We start from the raw sequence: 17131 nt of genomic DNA on the forward strand, positions 1-17131 counted from the left end.
GGTTTATTTTCTGCAGACGTTCATCTATTTTTACTTCGTTTTTGGTTCTGATATGCAGTCCACAAAAACAGATATAGCTTCAATATTCATTGTCAGTATCTTAAGTAAGGGTCTGGCATGGCCAGGTGGTTAGGGCGCTCGACTTACAAGCTGAAGGTTCCGGGTTCGAATTCCCATCCCACCAAATATGCTCGTCATTTTATCCATGGTCAGGTGGTTAGAGCGCTCTACTCATAATCTGAGGGTCGCGGTTTCGAATCCCCGTCACACCAAACATGCTCGCCCTTTCAGCCGTGGGGGCGTTTAATGCGCGAGACACGATAGTCCTAAATTGGTCTGAAATCGCCTGTCGAACTTTAAAAATATCTAACATATGAAATAAGGAAGACTCGAAATAAATCTTTTTAAGAAGAGTTTGATAACTTGTTAGTAAATAACATAAGATTTTTAAATGTTAATATACTGAAGAAAGGAGAAACTTTCACTATAAAGTAACTATAGATAATTCCATTTACCTTATACGTGATGGTTTCATTATTTTATTGCTAAGTATTTATATTGGCAACAGGATATTTCGTTTACCTTACAGAAGGATTTTTTATGTTACTATTAAATATCTGCCTTCTTTTTAGTATATTAGTTCAAAATTAGGGCGGGCTATGAGCAGGTAGCCTTCTTGTAGCTTTGATAGAAATTTTTGAAAGAAACAAGTCTTGTTAATTCTTGTCCTTATAAACAACTTGTTTAAAGACAATTTATTATTGATTTAATGAACTCTGGAGTAAAAGTAATGGGGAATCTATTTAGTCTACCAGTTGTAAAAATAGAGATAATCCACTGAATTCGCCAGTTGTGGTAAAGATGAGGGGGGAATCCACTGAGTCTGCCAGTTGTTATAGAACTAATGTTAAGTTCTCATTGAACCGGTTGTATTTTAAACGGATGTTTCAATTCTTCGTATTTGTTTATTTAAACTTAATTTTATAATTTTGGGTTAGATGTCTCAAGATAAGAAAGTGATCAATTTCTGAGAAGCGTGAGTCGGTTGTTATTTACCATGTGAGTAATAGATGATTATGGGAACCATTGATTCTTGAAGTATAAAACATATGTTGGACAATCAAGTTTTAAATATTATCTACCTATCTTGCATATTTTCAACACGAAATTTTCTAAAATTAAGATAGGAATGCACAGTACATCCAAAGTAATCACTAACTGTAGAGAGTTCTGTGTGTTGGTTACCAGGCTGGTTAATTCATGAACCTGAATCTTAAGCCTTCCGACGAACTAACAATGAAACTGAATTTTTCAAATAGGACCTGTTGTTCTCTCAACATCAAAAAATATATATTTTTTTTCTTTCACGTTTTAGTTGAGGTGGACTGCCGCAGCGATCATGAAAACATTGTTGTTGTCATTCGGACGGATCTGCCTTTCTTTGGAACGGCCTACGTCACCAGAAGCCACAAAGACCAAAGATGTTCTGTTTATGGGAATGGAAATACCACCTTATATATCAAGATTCCTTTTAAAGGCTGCAATACCACTCAGGTTAGTGCAGGATGACAATGTGAAACATCACATCGTAGGATTTATATATATATATATTATATTGTAAAGTAAAAACTACGGTAATAGCTTCATATGGAAACACTTTCTACGTAAGAAAGGACTACAAAAGGAAACGCTGCCTACGTGGTGAAGGACTTCATGTGGAAACACTTCCTACATGGGAAGGACTTCATTTGGAAACGTTGTGCACGTGGAGAATGACTCTATGAAAGCACTTCATATGTGGGAAGGGTTTTTTTATGGAAACACTTCCTGCGTGGGAACATTTAAGTCATCGGTAGTTTGAAGTAATGGAATGAAAAATATTCTTAGTTGTAGAGTTATTTGTATTTTTTATAGAAGTGGATTGTTTATCTACAGTCATGTGAGAAAGTTAGGACACCCTATGAAAGCCTGTGTATTTTTGTAACATTTTTGGATATACAGATATTTAATCTCAATTTCAACAATACTGAAAGATTATAGGAATATAACTAAACAATTAAAACTGAAGAAAAGAATTTTCAAGATCTTTTGTAAATGTAATTCTACAAAAATGCATATTCTAACTGAGGAAAACGTAAGGACACCCCCACATTTATTCCCACTTAAAATGGCTCAACTCACACACAGGTGTATCACACCAGATGCATATGATTAGAAGATCGTTACTCAGCATTTTGAATGAGGCTTGCCCTATTTAAACCTCAGACATTTAGTTTGGAGTGCTCCTGACTGCTGAAGTGAGAGTGAGCACCATGGTGAGAGCAAAAGAGTTGTCTGAGGCCTTCAGAAAGAAAATTGTAGCAGCTTATGAGTCTTGTAAGAGATTTAAAATGATCCCAAAATATTTTGAAATCGGCCATTCCACTGTCCAGAAAATAGTCAACAAGTGGAGGTCTTTCAAAACAACTGCCAACATGCCCAGGTCTGGTCGTCCAAGCAAGTTTACCCTGAGAGCAGACCGCAAGATGCTAAAAGAGGTCTCCAAACACCCTAACATGTCATCACGGGACCTACAGCAGGCTCTGGCTACTGTTGATGTGAAAGTGCATGCCTCTACAACCAGAAAGAGACTGCACAAGTTTAACTTGCATGGGAGGTGTGCAAGGAGGAAACCTTTGCTCTCTAAGAGAAACATCAAGGCCAGATTGAAGTTTGCCAGAGAGAATGTAGACAAAGAACAGGACTTTTGGAATAATGTTCTTTGGACAGATGAGTCCAAAATTGAATTATTTGGACAGCAGAATAGAGGACACGTTTGGCGTAAACCAAATACAGCATTCCAAGAAAAGAACCTCATACCAAGTGTGAAGCATGGAGGTGGAGATGCCATAGTTTGGGGCTGCTTTGCTGCAGCAGGACCTGGACAGCTCACAATCATAGAATCCACCATGAATTCTACTGTGTATCAGAGGGTGCTTGAAAATCATGTGAGACCATCTGTACGAAAATTAAAGCTGAAGCAGAACTGGACCCTGCAACACGACAATGACCCAAAACATACCAGTAAATCCACCAAGAACTGGCTGAAAATTAAGAAATGAAGAATCCTGGAATGGCCGAGTCAAAGCCCAGATCGTAATCCCATTGAGATGCTGTGGGGTGACTTGAAACAGGCTGTACATGCAAGAAACCCTCAAACATCTCACAGCTGAAAGAATTCTGCATTGAGGAGTGGGGCAAACTTTCTTCAGACCGATGTCAGAGACTGGTAGATGGCTACAAGAAGCGTCTCACTGCAGTAATTTCAGCCAAAGGGGATAACACTAGCTATTAGGTGGTAGGGTGTCCTAACTTTTTCCTCGGTTAGAATATGCATTTTTGTAGAATCGCATGTACAGAAGATCTTTAAAAGTCTTTTTTTTTCAGTTTTAATTGTTTAGTTATATTCCTATAATCTCTCAGTATTGTTGAAATTGAGATTAAATATCTATATATAAAAATGTGTTACAAAAATACACAGGCTTTCATAGGGTGCCCTAACTTTTTCACATGACTATATATGTGTGATATTGTATTACTTTCTATATAACATTTAGTGTGATGTATATAGCATTCGTACGTATCTGATCCCGGATTGGTTTTATACCTTACACGAAGGTTAGAGTCCCTCATTTCCACTCCCACTATTGCAGGAATATTTATATTGTGACAAGTAATAAATGCATTGTTTGCTGTTTGGAGCGTTACTATAACTACAGTGTGAAACTTTAGCTGGTCTCTTTCCAGTTGCCGAAAAGTTAGACCCTTTTATTAGTTCTGTCTGTGAGTAATATTATATACATTAAAAAAAAATTACAATGACGAATTTTGTCAGGAGATTAATTGTTTAAGTTGCATCTGAAGGTTGGTTCCACTCTATGGTTTTACAGCTGACACGTTTACAAAAGTAACTCAGTTCAACCATTATTATGTATTTGTTACTACCTTTCAAAATTTCTAGTGCATACTGTAGAGACGTACACATTGGATACAAGTTAAGAAAAAAAACAACGATCTTTACACTCCAGAAAAATATAAATTAATATATTGTTATTTAAACCAACATTTCGCCTTTACTGTTTCTTCAGGGTTGATATACCTAACTGTTTGATGTTAGTATATTTATTGTTATAAATTATGTAGTTTGTCATCATAATTCAGGTTCGCTGTATCTTGGTAACACAAGATACACAGCTCTACACTGTATTTAATTCGTTTCCTACACCAGCGTTGTTAACGACTGATTGTTCGCGAAATGTGATGTCGTCCGCCTGTAGTACTTAAATTGAAGAAGATATACATTTTGCTGACTTGTAAATTTCTAACTTGGTTTGCCTATCACAAACAGCTTCTCTTCATTCCCATATTTTAATCCCAGTTGAATGGAAACTATTCTTAATAACTCTAGGGTGAAGATGGCCTTTTCATGAACAGGATTCGAGTTCAACAGCATGAATTAATAGTGAGTGCAGGAGACAGAGAATATGACGTAGGTTGTCAGATGTTTCACGGCGATCTGAGAATAGGCACTGACCATGACATGGAAATCGAGTAAGTATTTATCGTTTATCCGGATGTAACCTGTTAATCGAGTCCCCGTATAAGCTGTAGTTTTTTAAAAAATTGTTGGTGTTTATTCATATTCGCAGGATGTTGTTACACGTTTAATGCAACAGACGCCATAGACAGCTCGTAAATAGCATTATAAACTAAATCTATGTCACCTTTTAAACAACTGTTATTAACCAAACAGCTTTATTCACTCAGTACTGAAAAACAGGGTTCGATTTCCTCTAGTTCAGAGAACACAGATAGCTCATTGTGTAACAGCATATTAGTAGTTGAAACTCAGGATACAACTAATTAGCAGTTAACGTATAGTAATTAAAAAATATTTTTGTTTTAAGTTAGCTACACAGGGGCTGTTTGTGTTCTGGCCACCAGGGGCATCAAGGCCCGAATTCTGGCGTTGTAAGTCTGCGGGTGTACTGCTGTGTACTGGGTGGCGTTAACAATTAATATATAAGTAAAGTAATTGGACATTGACCATAAGTCTAATTCAAATGTTTTGTATTTGCATTTTTTTTTCCTGAAAGCATTACTAACCATGACTTCCTTGTCAGCAACTCCCGTGCACGGCCAGGGTAGATTATTCGGCGCCCTGATCGTGGAAGTGGGTTTTCTCGGGGCACTCCCATTTTCCCCATAGCAAATTCTGAAGCTTTTGGATTTACAGATCCCTATATCTTTGTGTGTGGGGGGTCAATATTTTTTCGTAGGGTGGCATAATCTGGTCAATTCTTCCGGTTTATAATCACTAGCCCCAAAATTTTTCATGAGTAGACCACCTTTGTCACCAGCATAATCTGGTATGCTTAAAATTCTTCCGGTTTAGCTGTTAATCACTAGCCCAGTCCATTAGACACTAACTGGATTTTCAGATTGATAGTGCTTTGTCATTTTATTCAACTCAGAGTAATAGATTTCATAATGTGTGCTTGACTTCCACGGATTAGTTAAGCAGCCCATTATATCCCAACTTTTCGGTTTCAGGTTTGTCAAACCACAGTCTAACCAATTTTTTTTTTTTTAATTCATTAGCAAACATGTTAAGCTTCTGAAACTCTACGGTGTCACGTTATTATCACCCTAGAGCCAGGTGTGGTCTTGTAGTTGGTGTGACGGACAAAGCGACCTTCCAGAGGTCAACACTTCCTGTTGTTGCAAAGTCGCGCTTAACACTTCAGTGCGTCATAAGAGGGTCAGTTATCCAAATGACTGACCCTTTCCACCATCCCCTCTTCTGTTTGTAAGTTCAATATTAGGAGTGGCGAACGCAATCGGAAAACCCTCTTGTAGTTTTGAGCGAATATGTGAAACAAAACTACATGTGTTCTCTATCGGTCATCCGGTAATGTAATATTTATTGTATTCTGGACTTAGAAGAGAGATCTGTACTAATATAAAAACAAGTTTTTTACGAATAACACATTAGATGAACATCGTCTTTACCTGATATTTTTTTTTTTTTACAACAGCAAAACAAATTGATTTAATTTCGGGATTCACATAAGTCTGAAAGTTTATAACGCTAAAACCGAATTTCGATACCCACCACTGGTCGGTTCAACATGGGAAGCCCATTGTGTAGCTTTAAGCTTAGCAATTAACAAACAAATGATATGAATTTGTACAGCTATTACTGTGTGTCTGTTAGTTAGAATATCACCCAAGTATTGAAAAGAAATTCGCCAAAGAATTATATTATTTACATACAAAAATAAGTTAATTAACCTTTGTAATTATAATGTTTGTGACCAAAACATCGAGTAATGTACGTGTACTTGGTACTGTAACCACACTGGTGACAAAAACGTCGAATAATACTATACGTGTACGTGAAATTGTTGCAATAAAAGTGGCCAGAACGTCGAGTAATGTACGTGCACATGGTGTAAAAGTTGAGTAACATGTATGTACATGATATAAATGAATAACAATCCTATAACCTGAGCGCTTTTGAAACTGGACCTTTCTTCTTTTGGGGCAAACTGTTGTGGTATTCTATCATATTTACTTACAACATTGTTTTAAATCTATCAGGTCATCCCTTAAGTAATGTCCGATTTTAGGTTCAGAAAAAGAGAAAGGATTTCAAACACTTTTAATGTTATTTAATCAATAATGTATGTTCCATTATTACTAATTACTTGCTGCCAATGATTCACAAGCTTCTGAATGCCACTTCTGTAAAATTATTGGGGTTTGGAGGAAAAGAATGTAGAGAGGGTAGTTTTGATATCTTCATGTGTTCCAAGCTCTTTTCCATCAAGATAGTTTTGCAAACTTCTGAATAGATGATAATCAGATGGGACAAAGTCTGGAGAATAAGGAGGATGTGGAAGTTTTCCCAGTCTAGCTCTTCAATCTTTACAGATGTGATCCTTCCTGTGTAGGGCTGTGCATTATCCTGGTATAACACAACACCTTTACGACTGATCAAAGCAGGCCTGTTTTCTTTCAGTGCAACATTCAGGCGCTCAAACTGTTTACTGTATGAGTGTGATGTAATCGATACAATGAGTGGCAGAAACTCAAAGTGGACCACATCAACGATATTCCACCAAACTCTTAACAAGACTTTCCTAGAGTGGAGGTCCAGTTTCCACTGATCCATTGTCTGCGGCGCTTAAAATTTTTATAAAATATCCATTTTTCATCTACATTTACCTACTTGTCCAAAACAGGTGAGTTACATTCACGAGAGTGCAGAGAAGTGCAAATGTCAACTCTTGCTCTAAGATTGGCTTCTGTCAAATCATGGTGGACCTATTTTCTAAGTTTAGACATCTTTCCAAGCTGTTGCATATGACAGTGAACTGTTGAATGGGTTGAATTACGCTTCTGTACTAGTTCTTCAACTGTTACAGCACAATCTTCATCAAGTGCAGCCAGTAGCAAGTCATCATTAAACTCAACAGGAAAACCTGAACGTGACGCATCACTAAGCTGTAGTCACCTGATCTGAACTTCTGAAACCACCTTCAACATTTTCTTTCAGTTAGAGGCTACGCACCATAAACCCCTTGAATGTTTCGTGTAGTTTCTGTTGCACTGTTGCCTTTTTAAAACTCATAAAGCATTATATGTCTAATGTACTCCTCAGACACATCCATCTTCATGAGGGTTTATTTGATTAATAATTTGAAAAAGTGGAGTTGGGTTAGTTTCTTTTATTTGTCTGAACATTTCTATACATGTCCTACTACATATTTTAGTAATTAAAGGCTTCTACACAGACAGAAATGATGATACACTTTCTGTATTAAATATCCGGACATTACTTATGGGATGACCTGATGTATCCTCAAGGTTATGTTACGTTGACACTTAATATTAGTTTGCACACTGTGTTATGTATTTGATTTGATTTATTTCTATCAAGACTTCTTAAACCTACTTGTTTTTTAACATCATACATATGTGCGATATTATTTTGTAACTTCTGAATGTTACATATTATAGATAACATCACATTTCTGTAATTTCTTTGATAATGATTTTGATTACTTTTACAGAGAATTCTCTCGAACAAACACCTCTTCTGTTACGACGGATTCTTCTGCTGCACCGGAAGTTCTACTTCGTATTTATGACTTCGAGAATGACGCTTTTGTGAACACTGTGGGTCTTGGCCAAATAGTGGAGTTGGAAATCACAATAAAAAACGGAAGTAAGTCTTACATATTTTTAAAAATAAAACACTTTGTTAATACGTTTACTGTATTGACAAATATTTTCTTAGTTTTATGTTTGTTGTGTATCTACAGTTTATAATAATTATTTGTAATAATGAACCCTTGTTTATAATGATTCATTGCTACAATGATCACTTGTTTATAATGATCATTTGTAATAATGAACCCTTGTTTATAATGATTCATTGCTACAATGATCACTTGTTTATAATGATCATTTGTTATAATGAACCCTTGTTTATAATGATTCATTGCTACAATGATCACTTGTTTATAATGATCATTTGTTATAATGAACCCTTGTTTATAATGATTCATTGCTACAATGATCACTTGTTTATAATGATCATTTGTTGTAATGAACCCTTGTTTATAATGATTCATTGCTACAATGATCACTTGTTTATAATGATCATTTGTTGTAATGAACCCTTGTTTATAATGATTCATTGCTACAATGATCACTTGTTTATAATGATCATTTGTTGTAATGAACCCTTGTTTATAACGATTCATTGCTACAATGATCATTTGTTATAATGAACCCTTGTTTATAACGATTCATTGCTACAATGATCATTTGTTATAATGAACCCTTGTTTATAATGATTCATTGCTACAATGATCATTTGTTGTAATGAACCCTTGTTTATAATGATTCATTGCTACAATGATCACTTGTTTATAATGATCATTTGTTGTAATGAACCCTTGTTTATAATGATTCATTGCTACAATGATCATTTGTTATAATGAACCCTTGTTTATAACGATTCATTGCTACAATGATCATTTGTTATAATGAACCCTTGTTTATAACGATTCATTGCTACAATGATCATTTGTTATAATGAACCCTTGTTTATAACGATTTATTGCTACAATGATCATTTGTTATAATGAACCCTTGTTTATAATGATTCATTGCTACAATGATCATTTGTTATAATGAACCCTTGTTTATAATGATTCATTGCTACAATGATCATTTGTTGTAATGAACCCTTGTTTACACTGATCCATTGTTTCTCGTGGTAAAATAAGGAGCTCATTACTAACCATCTATGATTGTTCATGTACGAATTGGATGGTAAAATATATTGTTTAAACACAAAACAGGAACTATGAAATGTTCGTTCTCAAGCTTTCAGCTTCAGGCTATATTGTGAAGGTTTTACCTGATTATGTGTACTTGTGACCATCTTGTTGTGTTCTGGCATCTCAGTGTGATCATTACTTACTGATTCATCTTCTACTTGGTGAGGAGGTGTACATCATATTTTTGTCCTCTGTCATATATGAAACAACTTCTTTGATAATGTCCACTATTTGGATGTGGCTGTCAGTGAAATTAGGAAAACAATTGACCACCTTCGTACCATCTTTAGAAAACTCAAGATACCGTAACTTCTGTTCCATTTGAGAGAGAGAGGGGTCTAGTGTACAATTAGACATAATAGTGATGTATTCGTCTCTCTTAACCCTATTTGTTTTTACATTTCTACTGATATATCTACTTGTAACTCAGTTTAGTAAGTATTCCACCTTTGCAATACGGGCCCAGTTAGCTTACGAACTGTCGTACCTTACAGGCAATTTAACTGAAACCTATAACTCAACATAACAAGAGATGTTCAAATTTTGACACTGAGCTCTCAAAATCAAATATTTTCGTACTAAAATACATTAAAATATTCGAGAGACGACGCAACATGTTCCACCTCACGCCCACCTGCATCTGATGTCAGGTTAGCTTACCTTTGTTAATTGTGCAACCTTTATTTTTCCAACCATTTTGCAAGTTCCATCTACTGACAGTAACCTCCACTTGTTTCTTCGAACATTCATGTTCACATCCTCGATTTATTAAAGTGGACAAAATTCGTGAACCCGGAAGGAGATAAGGAGCTTGACTTGAAAACGAAACAAAACCTGAAGGCAAGAATCTAAAGAGGATCTCTGGAGTGATTGTCTAGTTGGAGTTTTGATAAAGAACCATAATTTTAATAGTTGACTTTCTTTACTAAAGGTCTTCTTTGAAATTAACAACGGAATAATTTGTGCCAAATATTAGCGAATAGAGCCCGTCACTTGTGGCTAAGTAATCGGATCTGTCTCTTCAAAATTATGTCCACGCTTTCCATAACCGAACCGTCCTCCACTTCTGCATCTAGAACAGTTAACAAGCAACTCTTTTTGCTTGAATCAAAGACTTTGACACCTAACAATCCGGCGCTTACTTCAGTTCTACAGTTGAAGACTTCAAACCCTGACAAATCCAAACCCTCGCTAGCCAAGAAATGATCATCAGGAACATAGCCGAACTTCAATGGCTATCAATGAAACATGGTAGAACTTCAATGGCTATCAATGAAACATGGTAGAACTTCAATGGCTATCAATGAAACATGGTATAACTTCAATGGCTATCAGTGTAACATGGTAGAACTTCAATGGCTATCAGTGTAACATGGTAGAACTTCAATGGCTATCAGTGTAACATGGTAGAACTTCAAGAGACTCTGAACAACAATTGAAATGTTCTAATCTTATTTTTCACGAACCTGCTGTGGCTTCCGCTTTTGAGTATGAGGCTTGTGTGTTTAGGGTTTGGGTATTTGTGGCTGAAAACACATTTAACCGTGATATTTAAATTTCTTCACGAATATTCGTTTATTTGTAATTAAGCACAAAGTTACACAATGGGCTATCTGTGCTCTGCCCAACTTCGGGTATCGAAATCCGGTTTCAAGCTTTTGAAGTCTGCAGACATACCACTGTGCCACTGGGAGTGGCCATTCACGAATTAATTACTAGGTTTAGAACAACTCTGGAATAGCGAGTGAAAGACCTAACTTTGAAACGAAGAGACATCAGGTGCTTCAACTCTTCCTGGTATTGCACAAAAGCTGAATATTATCTGCTTGCTTATGATAAGAAGATATTTTAAAAAAATACTGAAAAATATTTTATAATTCATATTTCGTAACATAAAAATGGAAAAGGTTTCAACTCTCATTTTGACACAACTCTGAGGAGTTACGCTTGTAAATAACTTATTTATCCATTTTTGAGAGTTTTCCTGCCCATCCCAAAGTGTAGTTTCTTTGCTAAGACACACTCATCCCTTGAAAACATTATGCGTCCTGCCTTTGTTTTACATTCTACGTAATTTTCCTTCTTTGTCAATGGTTTTAGTATTACATCTCTTTTGGCCTGGTATGACTAGATGGTCAATGGGCGTTTGACTCGCAATCTGAAGGTCGCAAGTTCGAATCCCCGTCACATCAAACATGCTCACCTTTTCGGCCATGTGGGGACATTATAATGTGACGGTCAATCCCACTATTCGCTGCTGAAAGAGTAGCCCAAAAGTTAGCGGCAGGTAATGATAACGAGTTACTTTCCCTCCAGCCTTTCACTGCTAAACTGGAGGGGGCTAATGCCAGATAGCCCTCGTGTAGCTTTGCGCGAAATTCAAAACAAACCAATACATCCGTTCAATAGAGCAGTTACAGAACACGTTGTGACGTAGGACAAAATTATCGAATAATGAGTTAAAGTTTCTTTAAAAAAAAAAGGACTATTAAAATCCATACGGGTTTGGACCTGTTCTATTGGGAGCCGTTTGAATCAGTCTGCGCAGAAATGATAAATTTTGCAAACGTTTGTTGTTAGTTATGTGACTTTATATCGAATGGATTTATACACTCTTCAAAAAAAGAAACGCAAAAGGCAAAATTTGAGACATATTGTTAACAAGTTTATTCCGGGTAGTTCCGTATGACATGTGTGAAACTTTGCACATTCACTGCTGAACATCCAAAGTCTGCAGAGGCGAAGTACACGCTCACTAGTTGACGTTTAACGTCACTCAACGTCAGTAACGAGTATGCCCCCCGTGAGCATCAATAACTGCTTGGCATCTCCTGCCCATTGAAGCGATGAGATGACGAATCACATTCTGTGGAATGGCTGTCCACTCAGCCTGCAAAGCTGCTGCAAGCTGAGGTAGAGTCTGCGGTTGAGGTTGTCACCGTCGCAGACGTCGGTCTAATTCGTCCCAAAGATGTTCGATGGGGTTTAAATCTGGTGATATGGAGGGCTAGGGAAGAACGTTGATGTTGTGGTGTCTCAAGATGACAGTGGTGAGTCGGGCTGTGTGAGGACGGGCGTTGTCATGTTGAAAAACGTCGTTGACGTTCACCATGATGGGTTGCACATGGGGCCTAAGAATCTCGTCGACGGTTGCGTACGGTCAAATCCTACGCAGCCCTGGTATGGTTGAGGCAGTAGACGTCGCAGTGGTGGTCCTATTCCGAAGGTGACGTAACCGGATGTAGCGATCTTGTGCGGGCGTGGTCACACGAGGTCTGCCAGATCGTGGACGGTCACAAGTTGATACATGTTGTTGGTGACGATTCCATAGTCGTGTGATGGTGTTTGGGTGGACATTCACAGCTCTGGCAACATCTGATCGAGATTCGCCTGCCTCCAATCAACCAATGGTGTTGTTTCGTTGTGCTTCAGTCAGTCTTGGCGTAACTGTATTGCGTGTCGGTGGCTTAACACTGAGCTATGGAAACCGAGAACCCGTCACTTTTATAGGGATTTTGCACACGTTGCACTTGCAGAACATGCAGATCGCTCAAACAAATTTATTGGACACGAATGCGTTTTGGCAAAAAATCCGTTGTTTTCCTCCGTTTTCAAAGTGCACAACTTTTATTGTCATTTTGGTCTGACAATCAGTGCCTTAACACGTGTTACATCACATACTCTGAGCTTGTAACGTTACTACATATATTTCTCTTTAAAATAACAAAAATATCCCTTTTGCGTTTCTTTTTTTGAAGAGTATATTTTTATTTAACGGTCAGAATAGACAGTTTCGTTGTCTGAAAACGACCGACCCTGTTAATATTTTTATCTTTATTTAGAATTACACCAGGGAAGAGTATCTGATTGCGATGCCTACGGTGCTGATGGAAAAGCGTTCGCAATTATTAGAAACTTGTGAGTTGAACGTTTTTCTTTATATTTGTTTGTTTCTTAACGACATTTCCTATCACTCTTGATTCAGGTGCATACAGTGTAACTGTGTTTATAATTATGGGATTTCTGTTCTACAAATTAATTCAAATGGGGAGGGATTTTTCAATTACGTTTTTAAACCCCACGAAACAGAAAGCGTTTTACAGATTATGGAAACTGTAATAAAACTCGCCAACTCTTCGTGAAAGGTAAGTTATAAATGTTGAATTTGTTTTTAAAAAGTTTTGAAGTCTTCAAATTGAAGCAATTCTTTATTAATCAAACAATATTTAACGTATTATGCTATATCGGAAAACCACATTACTCGTGCATAACTGTAACAAAAACATACTCTATTCATTGTTGAGTTTGTATTTTGAATTATACAGTATAGATGGCAGCACTTTCACTTTCCGATCTGTTACACTATGAATGAAATAAAAGGAAAATAGATAATAATAGTTTGTGAACCAGACTACATTGACCACATTCAATGCCGACGAGGCCTTTCGTACGATACCACTAATTACATTAGAGTTTCACGTTATTTTGTGTTGAGATGCAGCTGTTACTGCTAACATACACGTTCTATTAGTACTACTACCATTAATACTTCTCTCTTATTATTTAATATATCTCTGTTTAATAGAATTAATATTTTAGTGTTATTATTCAGAAGAAAAAATATGTAAGTAAACTGAAACAGTTTGTCAACTTTATTTTGTGGTATATGAAGAGTTTTATATCACAAAATTAATATTAAATAGTTTTTAAACACCAAACAAAACTTGCGTTGTTAATACAACCGTTACGGATATGTTTTGAATATTTCTAATAACGTTTGTTTGTTTGTTTGTTTTTGTTTGGTTTGAGATAATGTTAATGATTTACCTCTGTTTTTGAGAGGTAAAATAATTTATATTTTAGCAAACTTTCTAACAAAGTAACTGTATATATTCTAAACTTTGAAAGATCAACATTTCGAAGTAATTAATGTGGTTTTCATCGTGAAACGATGTTACAGCGTATGTAACAATGAAAAACATGTAAAAATGTGGCTTAATTTCTGTACTGAGAAACTCCATCTACTAATTAATTTGTTTCTCAAAATACTACTGTATGAAAGAATTACGGTATGTGTACAGGTAACTCGTATTGGAATATATACGTTATAAATGTAGAACTGTTGTTATCTTCCAACCAATACTTTAGGTTTTACCCCGTTGTCTTTTGGCTGTGTTATCCCATACAAACTCCACCATTACGTAACATATAATTAAGAGCATATACCAGTAATAGTTGTTTTTTCCTCACGTAACAGTACAATGGTAACGCCAATTACTACCATTAATTTTAAATGTGACAACACCATGTCTGATGTTATCAGTGTCTACTGCCAGTGAAGGAACAACATGTGAAATATATTGTGAAAATTCATTTCCGTACGTAATAACGTATGTGAAATTATCTGTGAACGTTCATTTAATATAAGATTAAACCATGTTTAAAAGTTGTGTGTGAACATTCGTTTTATATGTTAAAACGCCACCTGTGAAGTTGTCTGTGAACATTCATTTTTATCTGAGAAAATTCATTTTGTGTGTTGTAACGCCGCATATAAAGTTACCTGTGAGCGTTCGTATTAAATGTAAACGTTACATGAGTCTGTGTACCTGTGAACATCCTTATCTGCAAGTAATGAAGCCACTGTAAATTATTTACACTTTTACTGACAAATATCGATCTCGGTGCAACAGGTGTGGAGCGACACGATTTTTGCAGTTGAAGGTTACAAATATTATTAGCCTAATTATATTAGGCTTAACGTTCATGTATAAAATATATATCCTCTGCAACATTGAAGTGTTTTACTAAGGTAATAAGCCAGCTGTGATATAAATGGAAAATAATAAGAGATTGGTTCCAGGAAGATGTTTTAGCAGTTAAAAAATAATTAGAAGCTATTGAACAGATTAAAAATGTACAAAACATTTAACTATTTAACATTATATCAATACAAATCAATCCGTAAGTTATCAAGAATAAATTGGCCTAACTAGTGGTTAGGGGGCGCTCGTCTCGTGAGCTGAGGTTCGCAAGCTCGAATTCCAGTCACACCAAACATGCCCGCCCTTTCAACCGTGAAGGCGTTGTAATGTAACGATCAATTCCACTATTCGTTGGTAAAAGAGTAGTCCAAGAGTCGGCGGTGGGTGATGATGACAAGCTGCCTTCTCTCTAGTCTTACACTGCTAAATTAGGGATGGCTAGTGCAGATAGCTCTCGTGTGGCTTTGCTCAAAATTCAAATCAAGAAGTAGGTAAAATCAGTGTGTTGGTTATCAATGGTTAAGTAAACTCGATGTTTGGCTTATCAATAGTTAATTAAACTCAATGTGTTGGTTATCAATGGTTAAGTAAAATCAGTGTGTTGGTTATCAATGATTGGTTTGTTTTGAATTTCGTGGAAAGCTGCACGAAGGCTATCTGCGTTAGCCATTCCCATTTTAGTGCTGGAAGCCAGCTAGTCATCACTACCCATCACGAACTTTGAGCTACTCTTTTATCAACGAATAGTGGGATTGTTCATAACATAACAACCTTCCGTGTTGGGATTCGAACCCACGATTCTCAGATTGCCAGTAGAGCGCCGGGCCAGTTTTCAATAATTACGTAAAGTGGATGTGCCACCAAAAATTAATTCAATAAAACTGAGCGGATTAATAATAATAATAATAAAGGATTAATAAATCCAATGTATAGGTTTAAAGTCGCTTCTTCAGTGACGTCACAGCAGACATCAAACCCGGATTGTAACCTAGAAATACATTTGTTATCGTTAAATAACATTTTTCGTTTTAAAGTTCCGAGAACACACGAACCTGTAAGACTAGTTATATCTCAGTTTATTGAGCTATCAGAGTCAGTTTTATTTTAGTAAATGATGATGACGTTACTATGGTCTGTTTCCTGCACTTACGTCACCGAGTCTTCGAAACTGTAGTTGTTATAAGTACTCGTGAACCACCGATTTACTGTCTCAGAATTTCAGGCAAACGTTATAAAGAACGTTTACACTCTATATTTTACTTTTCGTTTTCTATATTTTTCAGAATTTATGGAGTAACTCTGAGAGAACTTGTATCAGTAAACCTCACTAGTTCGACGTTGTTAACAACAAAGTTAAGGATCAAAAGTTGTTTTTTTATTAGAGTCATTGCTGAAAATAATTTCGTTTCGTGACGTATAATTTTACCCGAAGAATTGTTAGTTGTGATGTCTACGGAATTACCTTTAATTTTGTATTCGTAATGTCAGACTTCTGATTTTTGTGCGCATGCTCTTTGTTAGTAGCACGTAATGACTTATGGTTATCCGATCTGAAAGTTTTGACATGCAATTAAGAGCTAAAAGTATTTTTGACTATCCGGAGTAAATTATATAAATTTGTGGTTAATGAAAGGTTATCTTAAGACAGGAAACGTTGCTTTTCTTATATGTTTGTTTGTTTTGGAATTTCGCACAAAGCTACTCGAGGGCTATCTGTGCTAGCCGTCCCTAATTTAGTAGTGTAAGACTAGAGGGAAGACAGCTAGTCATCACCACCCACCGCCAATTCTTGGGCTACTCTTTTACCAACGAATAGTGGGATTGACCGTCACATTATAACGCCCCCACGGCTGGGAGGGCGAGCATATTTGGCGCGACTCGGGCGCGAACCCGCGACCCTCAGATTTCTTATATGTAATAGTGAACAAAAACAACACAAAAATACTCATAAAAAAACTGCAAAACATGAAA

The 17131-nt window shown here is 36.4% G+C and overlaps 1 protein-coding gene across 7 annotated transcripts in view; it reads left to right on the plus strand.

Moving 5' to 3' along the window:
* Positions 1–17131, plus strand: part of LOC143243809 (uncharacterized) — a 90917-nt gene that overhangs the window by 19886 nt on the left and 53900 nt on the right. For 6 of the 7 annotated variants that reach the window (XM_076487480.1, XM_076487479.1, XM_076487482.1 and 3 more), the window contains 4 exons: positions 1376–1554; positions 4448–4590; positions 8118–8272; positions 13238–13313. In XM_076487480.1, coding sequence (XP_076343595.1) covers positions 1376–1554; positions 4448–4590; positions 8118–8272; positions 13238–13313 — 553 coding nt within the window. Of the gene's footprint in view, positions 1–1375; positions 1555–4447; positions 4591–8117; positions 8273–13237; positions 13314–14652; positions 14995–17131 lie in introns of those variants that run through there. The other variant, XM_076487481.1, reaches the window with a different exon arrangement.

The sequence above is a fragment of the Tachypleus tridentatus genome, chromosome 2, assembly GCF_004210375.1.
Source record: "Tachypleus tridentatus isolate NWPU-2018 chromosome 2, ASM421037v1, whole genome shotgun sequence".
Lineage (NCBI taxonomy): Eukaryota > Metazoa > Arthropoda > Merostomata > Xiphosura > Limulidae > Tachypleus > Tachypleus tridentatus.